The 15,070-nt window shown below is 30.9% G+C and overlaps 1 protein-coding gene across 2 annotated transcripts in view; it reads left to right on the top strand.

Moving 5' to 3' along the window:
- Window positions 1-13,170, top strand: part of LOC140447912 (probable cytochrome P450 6a14) — a 72,248-nt gene extending 59,078 nt beyond the window's left edge. For both annotated transcript variants that reach the window (XM_072540834.1, XM_072540836.1), the window contains exons 3-4: window positions 4,291-4,542; window positions 12,770-13,170. In XM_072540834.1, the coding sequence (XP_072396935.1) occupies window positions 4,291-4,542; window positions 12,770-12,936 (419 nt within the window). In that variant the 3' untranslated portion in view covers window positions 12,937-13,170. The remainder of the gene's footprint in view (window positions 1-4,290; window positions 4,543-12,769) is intronic.
- The last annotated feature ends 1,900 nt before the right edge of the window (window positions 13,171-15,070 follow it).

Raw genomic sequence — 15,070 nt, 5'->3', positions numbered from 1 at the left:
TTACAAACAACAATATTTGACAGATGGTGTTGTCATGCGATTTTGTCCATAATCTACTATCGGCACAACCTACTTGATGCATTACTTTTGTCTTAAAATGTTACAAAAAAAAAATCTATTAAAATTAGGAAAAATATTTCGGATACTTTCTAGACGGACTATATATTTTTTTGTTTTTCTAATTACAATCAAAAAATGTAGGATTATTATGAAGAAGTTGAATAATTTTTAGAAGAAAATCGTCTTTATATCATTATTTATATTATATAATATATATTTAAATATCGGGTGATCCAGTTTTATAGATCTCTTGAGTCTATGGTATTTAATTATAATTCAGAGAATAGTTTAACCAGGAGAGTCAATAATGTTGCAGATCTAAGTATGGTTTTTTAAAGAAATTTGTCTTTTAATTTGCAAATAGATCTTATATGCAACAAAGCTATGAAATGGCTTGGATTCATTAAAAGACATAACAGAGATTTTTGTGGGATTGTATCTCTAAAAACTTACATTATCTGCTCTCAAGTTGAAAATTCAACTCTGTTTTGTTTGTCATTTACTCAAGCATGTATCAAAAAGTTAGAGAAAGTTCAAAGATTTCTAAAATACTGTTCTTTTAAACTGCGTAGACCATATTCTTATTCTGATGTGATCAATTTCTTGAATCTAGACTTTTTTCTAACCAGTGGAGTTAACTTTGACTTGATCATTATTTTTAAACTTAATAATCGAATATCCTAAATTGCTTTAGCTAATTTGTTTGGCATATTCCTTTCCGTTCACTGCTTTAAAATTCACTTTTTCATGTTTCCCATCACAGAATTAATTATGGTTCAAATGTAGGTGTGGTCCTACTTCTCACGCATGGTAATCAGTTACCTCATTAGATATATTTGTTTAACTTACGTATCAATATCTTTAGGTTCTATTTAAAGCACTAAAATGCAAAATGATACTATGTATAAATAATGTATAATGTATAAATAAGTGTGTACTCTCGACTTGTTAAAGTTGGCTATAACCATTACAACTATCCATGTTAGGAATACCGAAAAAGTTAGTTAAATACCTTTGAAGAACTCAAAAGCCATGGTCAGAATATATTGAAATATTACTAAGGCATTTGATATTGAAAATGGAGTTAGGCAAGGCAACACTTTTTAATCTAACTTTTGCAGCTATTATCAAAAAACTAAATATGAACGTATATGGTAAATGTTTTGCCATAATAAGCCGCAATAGAAGGAAATAAAATGAAAAAACTATAGATTTGAAACAGAAAGCCGCTGCATTTGGTCTAAATACAAATGAAAGGAAAAAAATATAATATGGAGTGCACAAGGAAGAATCGACATAAGAATCTGAAGGTAGACAACCTACCTACGAATATGCTTCCACCTTTCCCTACCTAGGCTCCATAATAAATAACAGCAACAACGTCAGTTAAGAAATACAAGCACCGATTCTTAGCTGTAATAAGTGATTTTATGTATACAAAGACTTAATGAAAAGTAAGTGGCTGAATCGTGAGTATAAGCTTAGAATCTACAAAATAGTACTAGACTAGTGCTTACATATGGATGTGAAATGTGGACCGTTTCAACCTCTGATGAAAATCAGTTAAGAATAATTGAGCGCAAAATATTAAGAAAGATATTTGGACCAATCCATTGTAGCGATGGTTCGTGAAAAATAAAAATGAACTACGAGCTGGATAAATGAATGCATAGTGCAGATATCGTTTAGATAGATAAGTTTATATATTCTAACCCCTTCTAAGGAAATAGGACAAAAGAAAGGCCCTATAAAAGTAAATAGACTATGTAGGGGAAGATCTTAAAACCATGAATATCATGCAGTAGTGAAGGAAAGTATCGGACAGGACAGAATGGAAGAACATTGTTAAGCAGGTCAAGACGCACAACGGGTTGTAGCGCCCTTAAAATAGGCAGAAGATAACCATTGCAAATTCGTCTCTAGTTTTTGATTTTCTTAAAAGCTTCTGTGTGTTTAACCCGGTCGAGTCGCGAATGTATTTTAGCCAGGACATTTGTCGTCCATCAGGACTCCTTTTTCTTTGATGGTCAAAATTTCTCTATCCCTTCCTATTTTGTGCAACACAATTTCGTAATATAATTGGTCCATGGTATTTTCAAAATTCTTCTAAAAAGCCACATCTTAAAAGCTTGCAGCTTTCTCATCATTAACAGTGCAAGCTTCGGCACCATAAAGAAGGATAGAGTGGATATATCATTTTACCATACGGTATCGGATTTGCAGATTGAGACTTCGGTTACTTAGAAATCTCGTCATCTTCAAAAAGGCTGCTCTTAATTGCTTTATTCGTAATCGAATTTCTGATTTTGGATTTAGATCTTCAGTAATGCAGACTCCTGGAAGTAATTCATTTTGTCCACTTGTTCAATATTCTCATTTTTTATCCGGATCCTTGTAATAATTTTACTTGTCTTACTGATAACCATAGTTTTAGTTTTCTTTATATTTATTGTTAAAACAAACTGTTTACCAGTATCACAAATTGTGTTTAGTATCGTCTGCAGATCTTTCTCACTTTCAGCGATAATGACTGTATTATTTGTAATAACGAATGTTATTTATATTTTCTCAATTTATCTTGATCCCTTTTTTACAGTTTTCAAGTGCTTGTATAAATAACACCTCAAAATATATATTAAATAGTGATCGTGAAAGTACAGCCTTGTCTCACACCTCTACTTATTTTGTTGAGCATCCGTGCTATTTTCATCTAATCTTACCACAGCCTGTTGGTTCCAATAGAGATTTCTTTGTTAAAAGCTTTCTCATAGTCTACAAATGCTACTAAAAGATCTTTTTGTTGGTCTCGATATTTTTAAGCAAGAGTTGTAAAACTATAAAGAGCTTCTACTGCTTCGAAGCCATTACAAAAGCCAGACTGTCTATTACTTATATCTGCTTCTCACTTTCAAATATTCCTGCATGTATAATATTAAAAAATATTTTCAAAAATTGTGACATTAAGCTGATCAAGCTATAGTTGTGACAGTGTTTGGGATTCTTGATTTTTGGTAGCAGAACAAAGGTCTATAATAGCCATTCTGTAGGTATCTCACCATATTTTTATAAATAGGATAGATAAGTTTAATCTGCTCGATATGAGCTTTATCTGACCTAGAGGCTCTGCCAGATTTTGAGTCATTTATAAGTGTTGGATTTTAGATTTTAATATTATTGAAGCTTACTCGCTATCAATTTATGTTGGTTCCGTTCCGGTATCCATGAATATATCTTTAATATATTTAGTCCATATTTGTTTAATTTTAATCGGGTTAATAATAGGTTTATTGCTTTTGTCTATTAATTGGTTTGTTCGCGATTTTCCAGATAATTCTCTGACTTTTTATGCAAATTATAATGATCATGTTTTTTATGCAATTTCTTCATTTTAGTGCATGTTTCCATTATTCGGTTTTCCTTAGCCTCTTTTATTTTATTCCTTATTAATTTATGTTATTCTCTGTATTTGTGAGTTTTTCTTTCTATATTTTCTTCTTAGTTCTATAAGTTCTAGTAGTTCTTATGTTATCCAAGGTTTTCGGTTTCTTGTTTCTTTTTTAGTTTCGTTTTGTATCTTTATAAGGGAATCTTTAATTTTGCTCCACATGATATTTACATTCTCAGTGTTTTTGAATGTCATGTGATATCTATCGCTATGTTACTATACGTTCAATAATATCAAACTATATCAAATACTATACGTTTATTTTTTCTATCTTAATATATTCGTTATATCCTCTTCTTTCATTTTACTTATCGCACGCTCCAATACGACCAATACCAAGGGAAATACGATATTTTGCCTATTTGGCAATGCAACCATGTGTGTGTTTTATATGTTATCATATTCGCTACCCCTCTTCTTTTCAATGATGTATCATACGTCGTAATCTTATGAACTATTCTACCCACACCACAAAAAATAATTAAAAAAAATATTTGAATTATTAATTTGTAGAATGAATTAACAATAAATTAACCCTATTATTTCAAGAATAAAATATGACGAAAATGTCAATTAGTACTTCAAATTTCTTTCCTAGGTGGCGTTAGAAGTTATCGTGCTGGACAAACAGTGTGAGTAATGTTGTAGTCCTAGCCTTTTACATAGATAGATTACCTCATAGGTATCTATGAAGTTATATTGTTTATTTGTTTGCTATTTTATCAATTTGTTATATTAAAAATTAAATATAGAACTTTTATACTAATTCTATGTATATATTTTAGAAAGTCTTCGAAAACATCCACCTACTCCAAATCTTATAAGAAAATGTACCAAAGATTACATCGTTCCTGGCACTGGTGTAACGATTAAAAAGGGAGTTCAAGTTCTTATTCCAATACTGGCTATTCAGAATGATCCAGAAGTTTATCCAGATCCGGAAAAATTTGATCCGGATCGATTTACAGATGAAAATAAAGCCAAAAGGCATCCAGCAGCATTCTTGGCATTTGGAGATGGTCCTCGATATTGTTTAGGTAATTTGAATTACAATAATCTTAAGAAGAATAATTCGACAAAAGTGTTGAGTTCGATTAATACATAGTAAAAAGAAGTAAAACGATACACTTAAAAAATAAATGTTACCAACTTGAGCCTAAGAATATTTAACCATATAGACTATTTTTATTGGAGATAAACCACAATTTTCATTGAATCTACTAAACATTTTGTATAACAAGGTAATATTTTCGGAAAAAGTTGAAGTGAAAATTCAGTAAATCTTTCGTAGAACCAACACAAACAAAGTCCATGTTATTTGTTCAAATGTTACATTGGAATATTATTAATAAATAAAACAGGTTTCCCATTATTCACCTGCTGCTCTACCTCAATCTTTCTGTCTCAAGTATTCTGCCTTACAAGCCTTTCCTCTTCTCCTCGGTATACCTCTAACTCTTTTTCCAGCAAGTTTTAAGAGCTCCATCGTATGTCTCACTTAGTTTCCACTTCTACGTCTGACATGACCAAACCATTGCAGTCTTTGTTATTAAATCTTTTTTGAGTCTGTAGTTATCTTTGCTCTTTCACTAATTAAGTCGTTCCTGATCCTCTCCCTTGTAGTCTTACCCAACATCCATTTTCATAAGTTAACATTTTTATTCCAGCTACCTCCATCTTTTTTTTCTGAGTATTCTTTACAGGCTACACTCCACTGTCGTACACGAACGCAGGTCTCATCATACTCTTAAATATCTTTCCTTTTATCCACGATTTTTCGATCCAGGTAAACCATTTAGCGTGTATCTTGTAGACAATTTTTAGATTTAGTGTCCCATTTTCCGGTATGTAGAAGCCAAGGTATTTGGCTCTACGGCTCTACTAACACAATGTTATCAGCAAAGAGCATTGACCAAGGAGCCTTCTTCCTTACTTTCTCTATCAGTACATCCATAACAAGAAATAAAAATGGTATGCACTCAGTGAAGAGCCTTGATGCAAACCAACCGTCACTGAAAAACTTTCGATCAATCCGACAAAAGTCCTTACTTTGGTCTACACTCCCTCCTACATATCTTTCAAGAGCCTTACATACTCCTTAGAAACCGATTTATCTATCATACATCTCCATATCTCTTGTATAGAAACTGTGCCGTACGCCTTCTCAAGATTTATAAATACCAAATCTAGCTCTCTTTCTTTACTTATTGTCGTATGTCTCTACCTACTGTCTTAAAGCAAACAAGGCATCCGTTGTCCTCCTCCCTGGCATAAACACAAACTATAGTTTTTACAGTCCTGAATATCCCTTTTGTTTATTATATATATATATATATATATATATATATATATATATATATATATATATATATATATATATAAGATGGTGGTATTGTTGACTGTTGATTTAAATATCAATATGCAATTTTCAAGACATCTGTTGATTACAAATAAATATAAAAATTATGTAGTTCTAATTATTAATAATTTTATTACTTACTAGTCGTGAGATTACAGAATAAGCTGTACTTTAGAAAACGCACCATTACACATATATTAAAATTATTCTTTTCTTAAAATTATATTTTCATATTATATAATGACAATATAATTATATATATATATACATATATATGTTATATATATATATATATATATATATATATATATATATATATATATATATATATATATATATATATATATATATAAGAAATGCTGGATATTATTGACTGTCGATATAAACAAAGAAAGCAGTTTATTAGGGATGCAGTCAGTAGGTTTGGCCGGGATGTTATAGAAACACTCTTTTGACTTTTGGTCGAGCTTTCGGAATTCCTTTATTCCTTCTTCAAGACACTGTAATTAGAAGAAAGTGTAAACATTTACAACATATCTCAAAATGTCATTACAACTTACTAGTCGTTGAGATTATCTGTGTAAAGCTACGACACTCAACATTGAAAACACACATATAAAATATAACATTTAAAATAATGGACAAAAATACATTTTAAAATTTTGTTGAATAGTTAAAATTTTGTTTGTGACATCTTTTAATGGTGTGTCTTGACTGATCCATAGAGAACAGAAAAAAAAACAAAACAAAAATAGTGTGGTTTAAAAGGTAATTAGGAGTTCTTGTTATTATATTAATGGAAATAATATTAAACCTGTCTTGATAGTATGCAACACGTTTTGTATACAGGTGTATTAGGGTGTGTATATGTAAAAGTAAATCTTTATTTTATTTTTGATGTTTTGTCAGCAAGTAACAATAAATCTTGCTCAATTTATCTATGTCTGACTTTTTATTTATACAAGACGTATTAGATTTTATGAAACACATTTCCAAGAAAACACGTTTAGTATGGTTTTTTTCCTTTGCCAAAATACAGGAATCATCAAAATTAAATTCATGTTTTAAAGTTAGCGCATGTTATGTGCATCATGAATTTAATTTCGATGATTCCTGTATTTTGGCAAAGGAAAAAAAAACCATACTAAACGTGTTTTCTTGGAAATGTGTTTCATAAAAGCTAATACGTCTTGTATAAATAAAAAGTCAGACATAGATAAATTGAGCAACATTTATTGTTACTTGCTGACAAAACATCAAAAATAAAATAAAGATTTACTTTTACATATACACACCATAATACACCTGTATACAAAACGTGTTGCATACTATCAAGACAGGTTTAATATTATTTCCATTAATATAATAACAAGAACTCCTAATTACCTTTTAAACCACACTATTTTTGTTTTTTTTTTTCTGTTCTCTATGGATCAGTCAAGACACACCATTAAAAGATGTCACAAACAAAATTTTAACTATTCAACAAAATTTTAAAATGTATTTTTGTCCATTATTTTAAATGTTATATTTTATATGTGTGTTTTCAATGTTGAGTGTCGTAGCTTTACACAGATAATCTCAACGACTAGTAAGTTGTAATGACATTTTGAGATATGTTGTAAATGTTTACACTTTCTTCTAATTACAGTGTCTTGAAGAAGGAATAAAGGAATTCCGAAATTTTTGACCAAAAGTCAAAAGAGTGTTTCTATAACATCCGGGCCAAACCTACTGACTGCATCCCTAATAAACTGCTTTCTTTGTATATATATATATATATATATATATATATATATATATATATATATATTTAACGTGATTATTTCGACCAAAAAACAATTTATAAATATGTTGGAAATATCGGGTATGTGGTCTATATTAAATAAAAAATCTTTGTTTTTTCTAAAGCTCAATATTTCGCCATTTATTTGATGGCTTCATCGGGAGTAACTGTAAAAAACAAACATTTCAAAACACTGACGTACACTTAGATTTACAATACTTACAGAAATTAAAAGATAATACACATAAATAAAATTGAATACTAAAATAACATTATTGTTGATGAAACTGTACATTTAATAAAATGCATGTTAAAATTTAAAATATCTTTGAGCACGTTCGTTAACAATACATCAGATGGAACAAGTAACAATTATTTCAAAATGCAAAAAATAACAATGTAAGAAAACATTAGAGGAATAGTATTTCTTTAATTAATCATTAAGGCTAGTTAGTATGATTAATCATTAAGGTAAGTGTAGTTTTAAATTTTGTTTAATATATTGCAATATATGTTGCTTAATTGCCCCGTGTCTGTTTTATAATTTAAAGTTTGTTTATTTTTGTTAATGTGGTACATCTCCAAAAATAACCTACTTTTGTAATTTTCAGTCTGTGCCAAAATACGAGTATTGTTGTAGTCTAACAGATGACCGGTGTTTTTGTAGTGCTCGACAACTGCGCAAGAATTTTTTCCTAAGCGGCAATCACTTTTATGCTGTGTAATACGTTGTTTTAGCCACTGCGATGTATGGCCAATGTAGCTTTTTTTACATACTAGACACGGTATTTCATATACCACATTACTCCTATATAAGGTTGGTACTGGGTCTTTAATTTTAGAAAAAATTGTTTGCTATTTATGGTATTGTATTTAGCTATATTAATATTGGAAACATCTTTAAATATGGATACGACAGACTGGGTTAGACCGTTAATAAAGGGGAGTTTTTTGTATTTGATTGACTCATTGTTAGAATCAAGGACAGGACCTGTCAAGGTTTAACTAAGATGTTCTTCTTCTTCCTGGACCTCGTTTTCCAAATATTTCTCCTTGCAGGATGGCTTGAAGGAGAGCATATCTGGATTCATTTCGCATAATATGTCCGAAGAATTGTAACTTTCGAGATTTGATGGTGGTCAGTACCTTGCGGTTCTTATTCATTCTTCTGAGGACCTCCTCATTTGTGACTCGGTCGGTCCACGGGATCTTAAGCATTCTCCGATATAGCCACATCTCAAATGCTTTCAGTCATACTCATATCTCCTCATATATACTTTATCCTTTGCCACAAAATATGAATCGCTTCCTCTCCTAGAGCCTTTCAAACCTCCACAGGTATTTCATTATATCCATCCTCTTTCCATCCTTCATCCTACTTAACGGCTCACCAACGTCATCTCTCACTATCCATTATATTACATTCTCATTTGAGATCCCACATTTTCTGTTTTTCCTCTTGTGTTCGACATTTTAGTTTTTTAACGTACTTGTACCATCTTTGCTTTATTTTAACATCGGTTATTAACACTCTTTTATCCGAACTCTTAATCTTCCGTACGTGGGTAAAGTTCTTTGATGGTTTGTCCCTTGCTTTAGCAATGCTGTCTAATCTTTTCATCCCCTCAGGTGTTTCCTCGTACCTAGTTCCCCGTACAGCTGTGCAGACGATATTTTCTTAGCGGTAGCTACAGCACGCTTTGCTTACCTTGTATATATATCCTCATCTTCCTCTCTTTTAGACCTCTTTCTTCTCTCTTACCTTCTGTTGTACTTGGCGTTTTATCACCAAGTTTTTTTGTCTCTAGGGGACCCTTTACCAGCTGTTTTTCCTAGCACTTTCCCTCGCAGTCGCACCATAACTCTACTATTGGGTTCCCACCAGGCATTAACCGTATTTTTTTTTCTTAAGCTCTTCCAGCACTCTACTTTTAACGACTCTTGCCAAACCCTTATCCTTTAATTTTTACCACTTTGTACCCAAAGCTACATATTCACCCTTTATAAGCAATTCTGCTTGTTCATTGGCGAATTAATACCTCTATGGAAGGTTATCACTCCAACTTTTGCGCGATCGTCCGATATTTCTTTTGCCGATTGGTGACTTATCTCTTGCTATTTTAACGACACGGATCTCCTTCATTCTGTTTACGTGGTTACTCCATTCTTTTTTTCTATTTTGTGTCCATTCATTTATACACTTATTCGAATGCCAGGCATATTCAAATAAAAGGAAAAAATGTAACCTACCGACAATGCTACGTGAGGGTCTAGAAAGGAACAGAAAAACTCGCAATTTTTAGGTTTTCTTAAATCAATGGCCAAATATAAACATCATTGCATATAAAAATAAATTTTTACAAATAAGGCTTGTAAAAACCAATGTAATTAAAAATCTGTGTAAGTAAAAATCTACGTAATTATACCAAAATCAATAATTTAAATATTGCATCCAAAAATGAAAAAAAGATATTTGTAATACCCAGCGACGCTAATAACCACATATGTTGTTGATGCACGTTCAATGTAAATAAAAAAAAAAATACTGCACTACTACACAATGAAGGGAAAACTAATAATGAAGTTGATTGGCTGTTATTATTAGGATAGTAGAAATTTTTTAAATTCCATATTTATTCCTTGTGGCATTATTAAAAAAAACTATAAATAAATTAGCATGTTTTCCAAAGTAAATTATAATTTATGTGTTTAGTTCCCGATGCACTTTCTAAAAATATATGTCAAAAACGAATAAAATAAACACTGGTAACACCTATACTCTATCGTCTAAGACCGCCTTTTTAATGCAAAATTTAGGTATTTCAATAAATTGTGGATGAAATTTAACTTATCAAGTCAAATGAAAACTTTTTACCAACTTTTATAAAAAAAATATGAGAACTTCTATCACGATGCGAACTTTAACGACAGCTAAAGATGTAATTTTTGCGCTAAATCAAGTTTTTTTAAGTTTACATAATGATTCTGGTAAAGTATATTTACTATTTATCTCAACTTTAATTCTCAATCATGTATTAAACTGCATTAATTTTACAAATTCCCAACTGTAAACAAACGCACGTGAAAGCCAAACAGGGTCGTACCGAGGTGTAATATATGATGTTTAAAAATATTTACTTTTGAAACTATTAGTCTTAAAATTTCTTGAAATTTAATCATTGCGAGCAAAATTCCATGGAAGAAAAATGTGGTAAAATAAAATATTCATTAACTAACTATACATAACAAAGTGAACATTTTGAATAAAGTTGCATTGTCATAAGTTTATCAGAGCATAAAAACATACCATTTAAAGCTCGTAGCTCCTCAGAGTCTGAGGAGCTAAATGTGCTGCTATCTTCGTCTGGATTTATTACTATGGGTTCGATATGGTTCTCTATTATATTGTCCAACTTCCACATTTTGGACTCGACTTTTTGTTGAACATGTTGCACACATTTCTCTCACGTAGTTGGACTAATATTATTTATTGCATCATAAAAAATATTTTTCATATCTGCAAATTTAAAAGTAGTGTTTTTAGCTGCTACATAATTTTTTACTTCTACATTCTGTATACTTTTTCAAGTCCAGAAATATTCCATTCACTCACGATAAAACCTCCCCAAAGGACAGCTAGGATTGATATGACATTTGGCATATACATAGCTAACATGTTAAATAAAAAAAGTTATATTGTGCCAATGTGTGTTTTTGCCCTAGGGTTGAGTTTCACCCATTCTCAGGGGTAAAAAACAGAATTAAAATAAGTCAGGAATTGGATAAACTGGCTAATTCTAAGCAAACTTTATTCTATAGAGTTTTTTCACTGAGTCAATAGGTTTCGAGTTATTTGCGAGGGAATATGTTCATTTTTCAACAACAAAAAACAAGGTTTTTAGACAGTTTTTGCAAATAACTCAAAAAGTAAGTATTTTATCGAAAAAATATTCTTAGCAAAAATATAGCTTATAAAATAGCAAAAAAATAGTGTACGTATAAAGCCAGAAGGACATTTGTAGCTAATGAAAAATAGGTTCTTATTCATCAAATTCCAAATCGAATATTTCAACGTGAAAGAATAAAAAAACAAGCACTTTTCCCGACAGCGAGTTTTCCCCGAAAAGTGCTTGATTTGTTGATATTTCTCGTTGAAATTATTCGATTTAAAATTTGAATTACTTTTCATTAGCTACAACTCTGATTTTACTGAGTCTACAGGCTTCATATAGGTATAAGTACACCATTTTTTTAACTTTTTTATAAGCTATATTTTTGCTAAAAATATGTTTTTCGATAAAAATTTTTGAGCTTTTTTGCGGAAAACCGTCTAAAAACGTGGTTTTTTTATTGAAAATAATCATATTCACTCGCAAATAATTTGATAAGTATTGACTTTGTTCAAAAACTGTATAAAATAAAAGTTGCTGAGAATTTAGTCAGTTTATTCAATTCTGAAATTATTTTGAACGCATGTTTTTTCACACCCGAAGGGTAAAACTCACCCCCGTGGCAAAAGCACACATTGGCACAATATCACTTTTTTCTCTGACGTTAGCTAAGTAAATGCCAAATTGCATGTCAATCCAAGCGGTTCTTTAATATTTGCAGCAAAAACCGTGAATAAATGGACTAAAAAGGAATAAAACTTATCGAAACATCAATAAATTAAAATATTGGTTTCTTTTACCTTTATTAAAGTGATTACCGCAAGCTATTTTTATTTTTGAATAACAAATACTTTGTTTTTGAATACTTAAAGTTCACTACACACTTAACTTATTACTAAACACTTAAACTAAACTGAAAAAAATAACACGACCAGTAAATAACTTAACAATTACATATAACACGCAATATATTAACTTAATAACCAACACGCTACAATTTGAATTTAAACAGACTGACAAGTTTGGATCTGTAAAATAAGAATGCGTTTGGCTTAAGGCAATAAATTATATTTAATAGCCTCTTTAGGAATAAGAGGGCGAATATCAACACGTACGTTTGTTTACAGTTGGGAATTTGCTGAACGAATGTACTTTGAAATCCAATATCAAAGAAATATTATTGTACAATTTTCTTTATTTAATAAAATATTTCTTTATTTTTTTTTTAGGTGCTCGGCTTGGATTAATGCAAACCAAAGTCGGATTAATCACATTTATTAATAATTTTCAAGTGGACGTACACCCAAAAACCAAACTTCCTGTAAAATACATAACCCAACGATTTATTATGGCAATGGAAGGTGGTGTATGGTTGTCAATTTCTAAACTTAAATAATTTTTTATAATCAGCTACGAAATATGTTAACACTAGAGATATGGTTTTTATAAATTATTAGATATATATTAATACACTTATATTGACATATTTCGTAGAATCTTGGTCAATAACGTTATCGCCGCCCAATAAAATGTTTTGCTGATAATATTTTGTTATACGTATATTTCTAATCTTTTACATAAGGTTATTATACTTGATGTATAGTTTTAAATAAACCAAAAATGAAACTAGGATAGTAGTTTATTTTTATCTTTAACCCTTTCATGGACGTGAGCAACTTAAATAGTTTTAAACAATTCTCTTTGACTTGTTAACAATTATAAAACTACTAATGATTTATAGTGTCAAAAAAAATTACCTCTTCCCTTATTTTATTAGGGTGGTGGAAATAATACTTCTCGGTGTCCATACGAAAAAAATATAAATTAAAAAAAGGAACATTATAAACTAATTTTACTTTATTTAGGACTTATAAAAGACACAATATGTATGCATAAACGAGTAAATACGAGTACATCTCATGGACCATAAAATTTCTTAAATCAGGATGTTGTGCATAATGAAAGATTGCAATAGGTGCAGATATATCGAGTCCTTTTCTCATTTTGCTTAGTACTGTACATCCTACACCGCCTGTAATATTTCTTCTTGTTTGGCATATATGTATGTCTACCAGCTTCCGCTAATCTCACTTTATTTAGAACTAAACGTTTATTTGTTAAAAATATTACGGATTTATTTCTAGATTTCCATGAAGTAAAGTCCAAAATCAACTGTCTTGCTAAATTTGCGCGAAATGATAGTTGGTCGAGTTTCTTCCGTCTACTTATCTTCATTCTTCTTCTTCCTATGCCGTCCTCATTAAAGGAGGTTGGCGACCACATTTCTAAAAGTTTCTCTGTCCTTTGCAACGTGGAATAATTCATCTACAGTCATGTTTGTCCAGTCTCGAATATTTCGCTGCCATGACTTCCTCTTTCTACCTATTTCCTTTTTGCCATCGATTCTACCCTGCATGATGACGTGCAGAAGACTATATTTATCATTCCTCAGTATGTGCAAGATATGCAGTCTTGCGTACTTTTATTGTTCTCGACAATTTTTTGTCCCGACCCATCCTTCTCAGCACTTCCTCATTGGTGACCCTGGCAGTCCATGAAATTCTCAACATTCTCCGGTATATCCAAAGTTCAAAGGCTTCAAGCTTCTTAACTATTTGCTCTTTTAACGTCCAAATTTCTACCCCGTACAATAGTTAAGACCAGACGTAACATTCAACAAACCTGAGTCTCAGCGCAGTATTCAGATTTTTGTCACAGAACAATTGCTTGAATTTTAAGAACGATGCTCTTGCAATTTCTATTCATACCCTAATCTCTTGGTCTGGATCTAATTCTGTGTTGATTTAAGCTCCTAGATATTTATATTTTATCACTCTCTCTATTTGCTGTCCACCAAGGGTTAGTTGTTCATTATTTATTGAACTCCTTGATACTATCATAAATTTGGTCTTATCTGTGTTGATGTCAAGTCCCATTTGAATGCATTCACTATTTATTGCATCTAGTGAAGTTTGTAGTTCTTCTATACTCTCAGCCATAATTATTATTTTCATTAGTATGGACGAATTGACAATAGCCTTATCGACGAAATAGTAGAAAGTTCTGAACCACCATTTGGCAGATCTTAGTCCAAAGGAATATCTTTCGTGATATTCTTTCGTGAACTTATCGACACCGTCTATTATCTGATTATAAACACATATAGCTTTAGGGTATGTCACATTTGTTGTGAAGCCATCTTTATTTTTACGACTAACACAATCTGTATCTCGTGTAGAGAAACAGTTGCTCAAAATGTTTATTATCAATCCACTTTATTGCAGCTACCTTTTGTCTTGTACTAAACATAAATTCTCTACGGCACATTTCTACAAATTGATGATTCAAATATTGTTAGTCAGAAATTTTACTACTTCACAGTAATTAATTTTTTTGCAAAACTGCTAAAAATATAGGTTACGGTATATACCATAATCACGTTCTCTTACCCTTCTATGGGTAAGAGAACCTAGTAGTATCTACACTTTTTATAAAATATATAAGCACGTCCATCCTGTATAAATACTTTG

This window comes from Diabrotica undecimpunctata, chromosome 8 (genome assembly GCF_040954645.1).
Source record: "Diabrotica undecimpunctata isolate CICGRU chromosome 8, icDiaUnde3, whole genome shotgun sequence".
NCBI lineage: Eukaryota > Metazoa > Arthropoda > Insecta > Coleoptera > Chrysomelidae > Diabrotica > Diabrotica undecimpunctata.
Note: the sequence above shows the minus strand (reverse complement) of the source record. Positions and strands in the feature narration are given on the sequence as shown.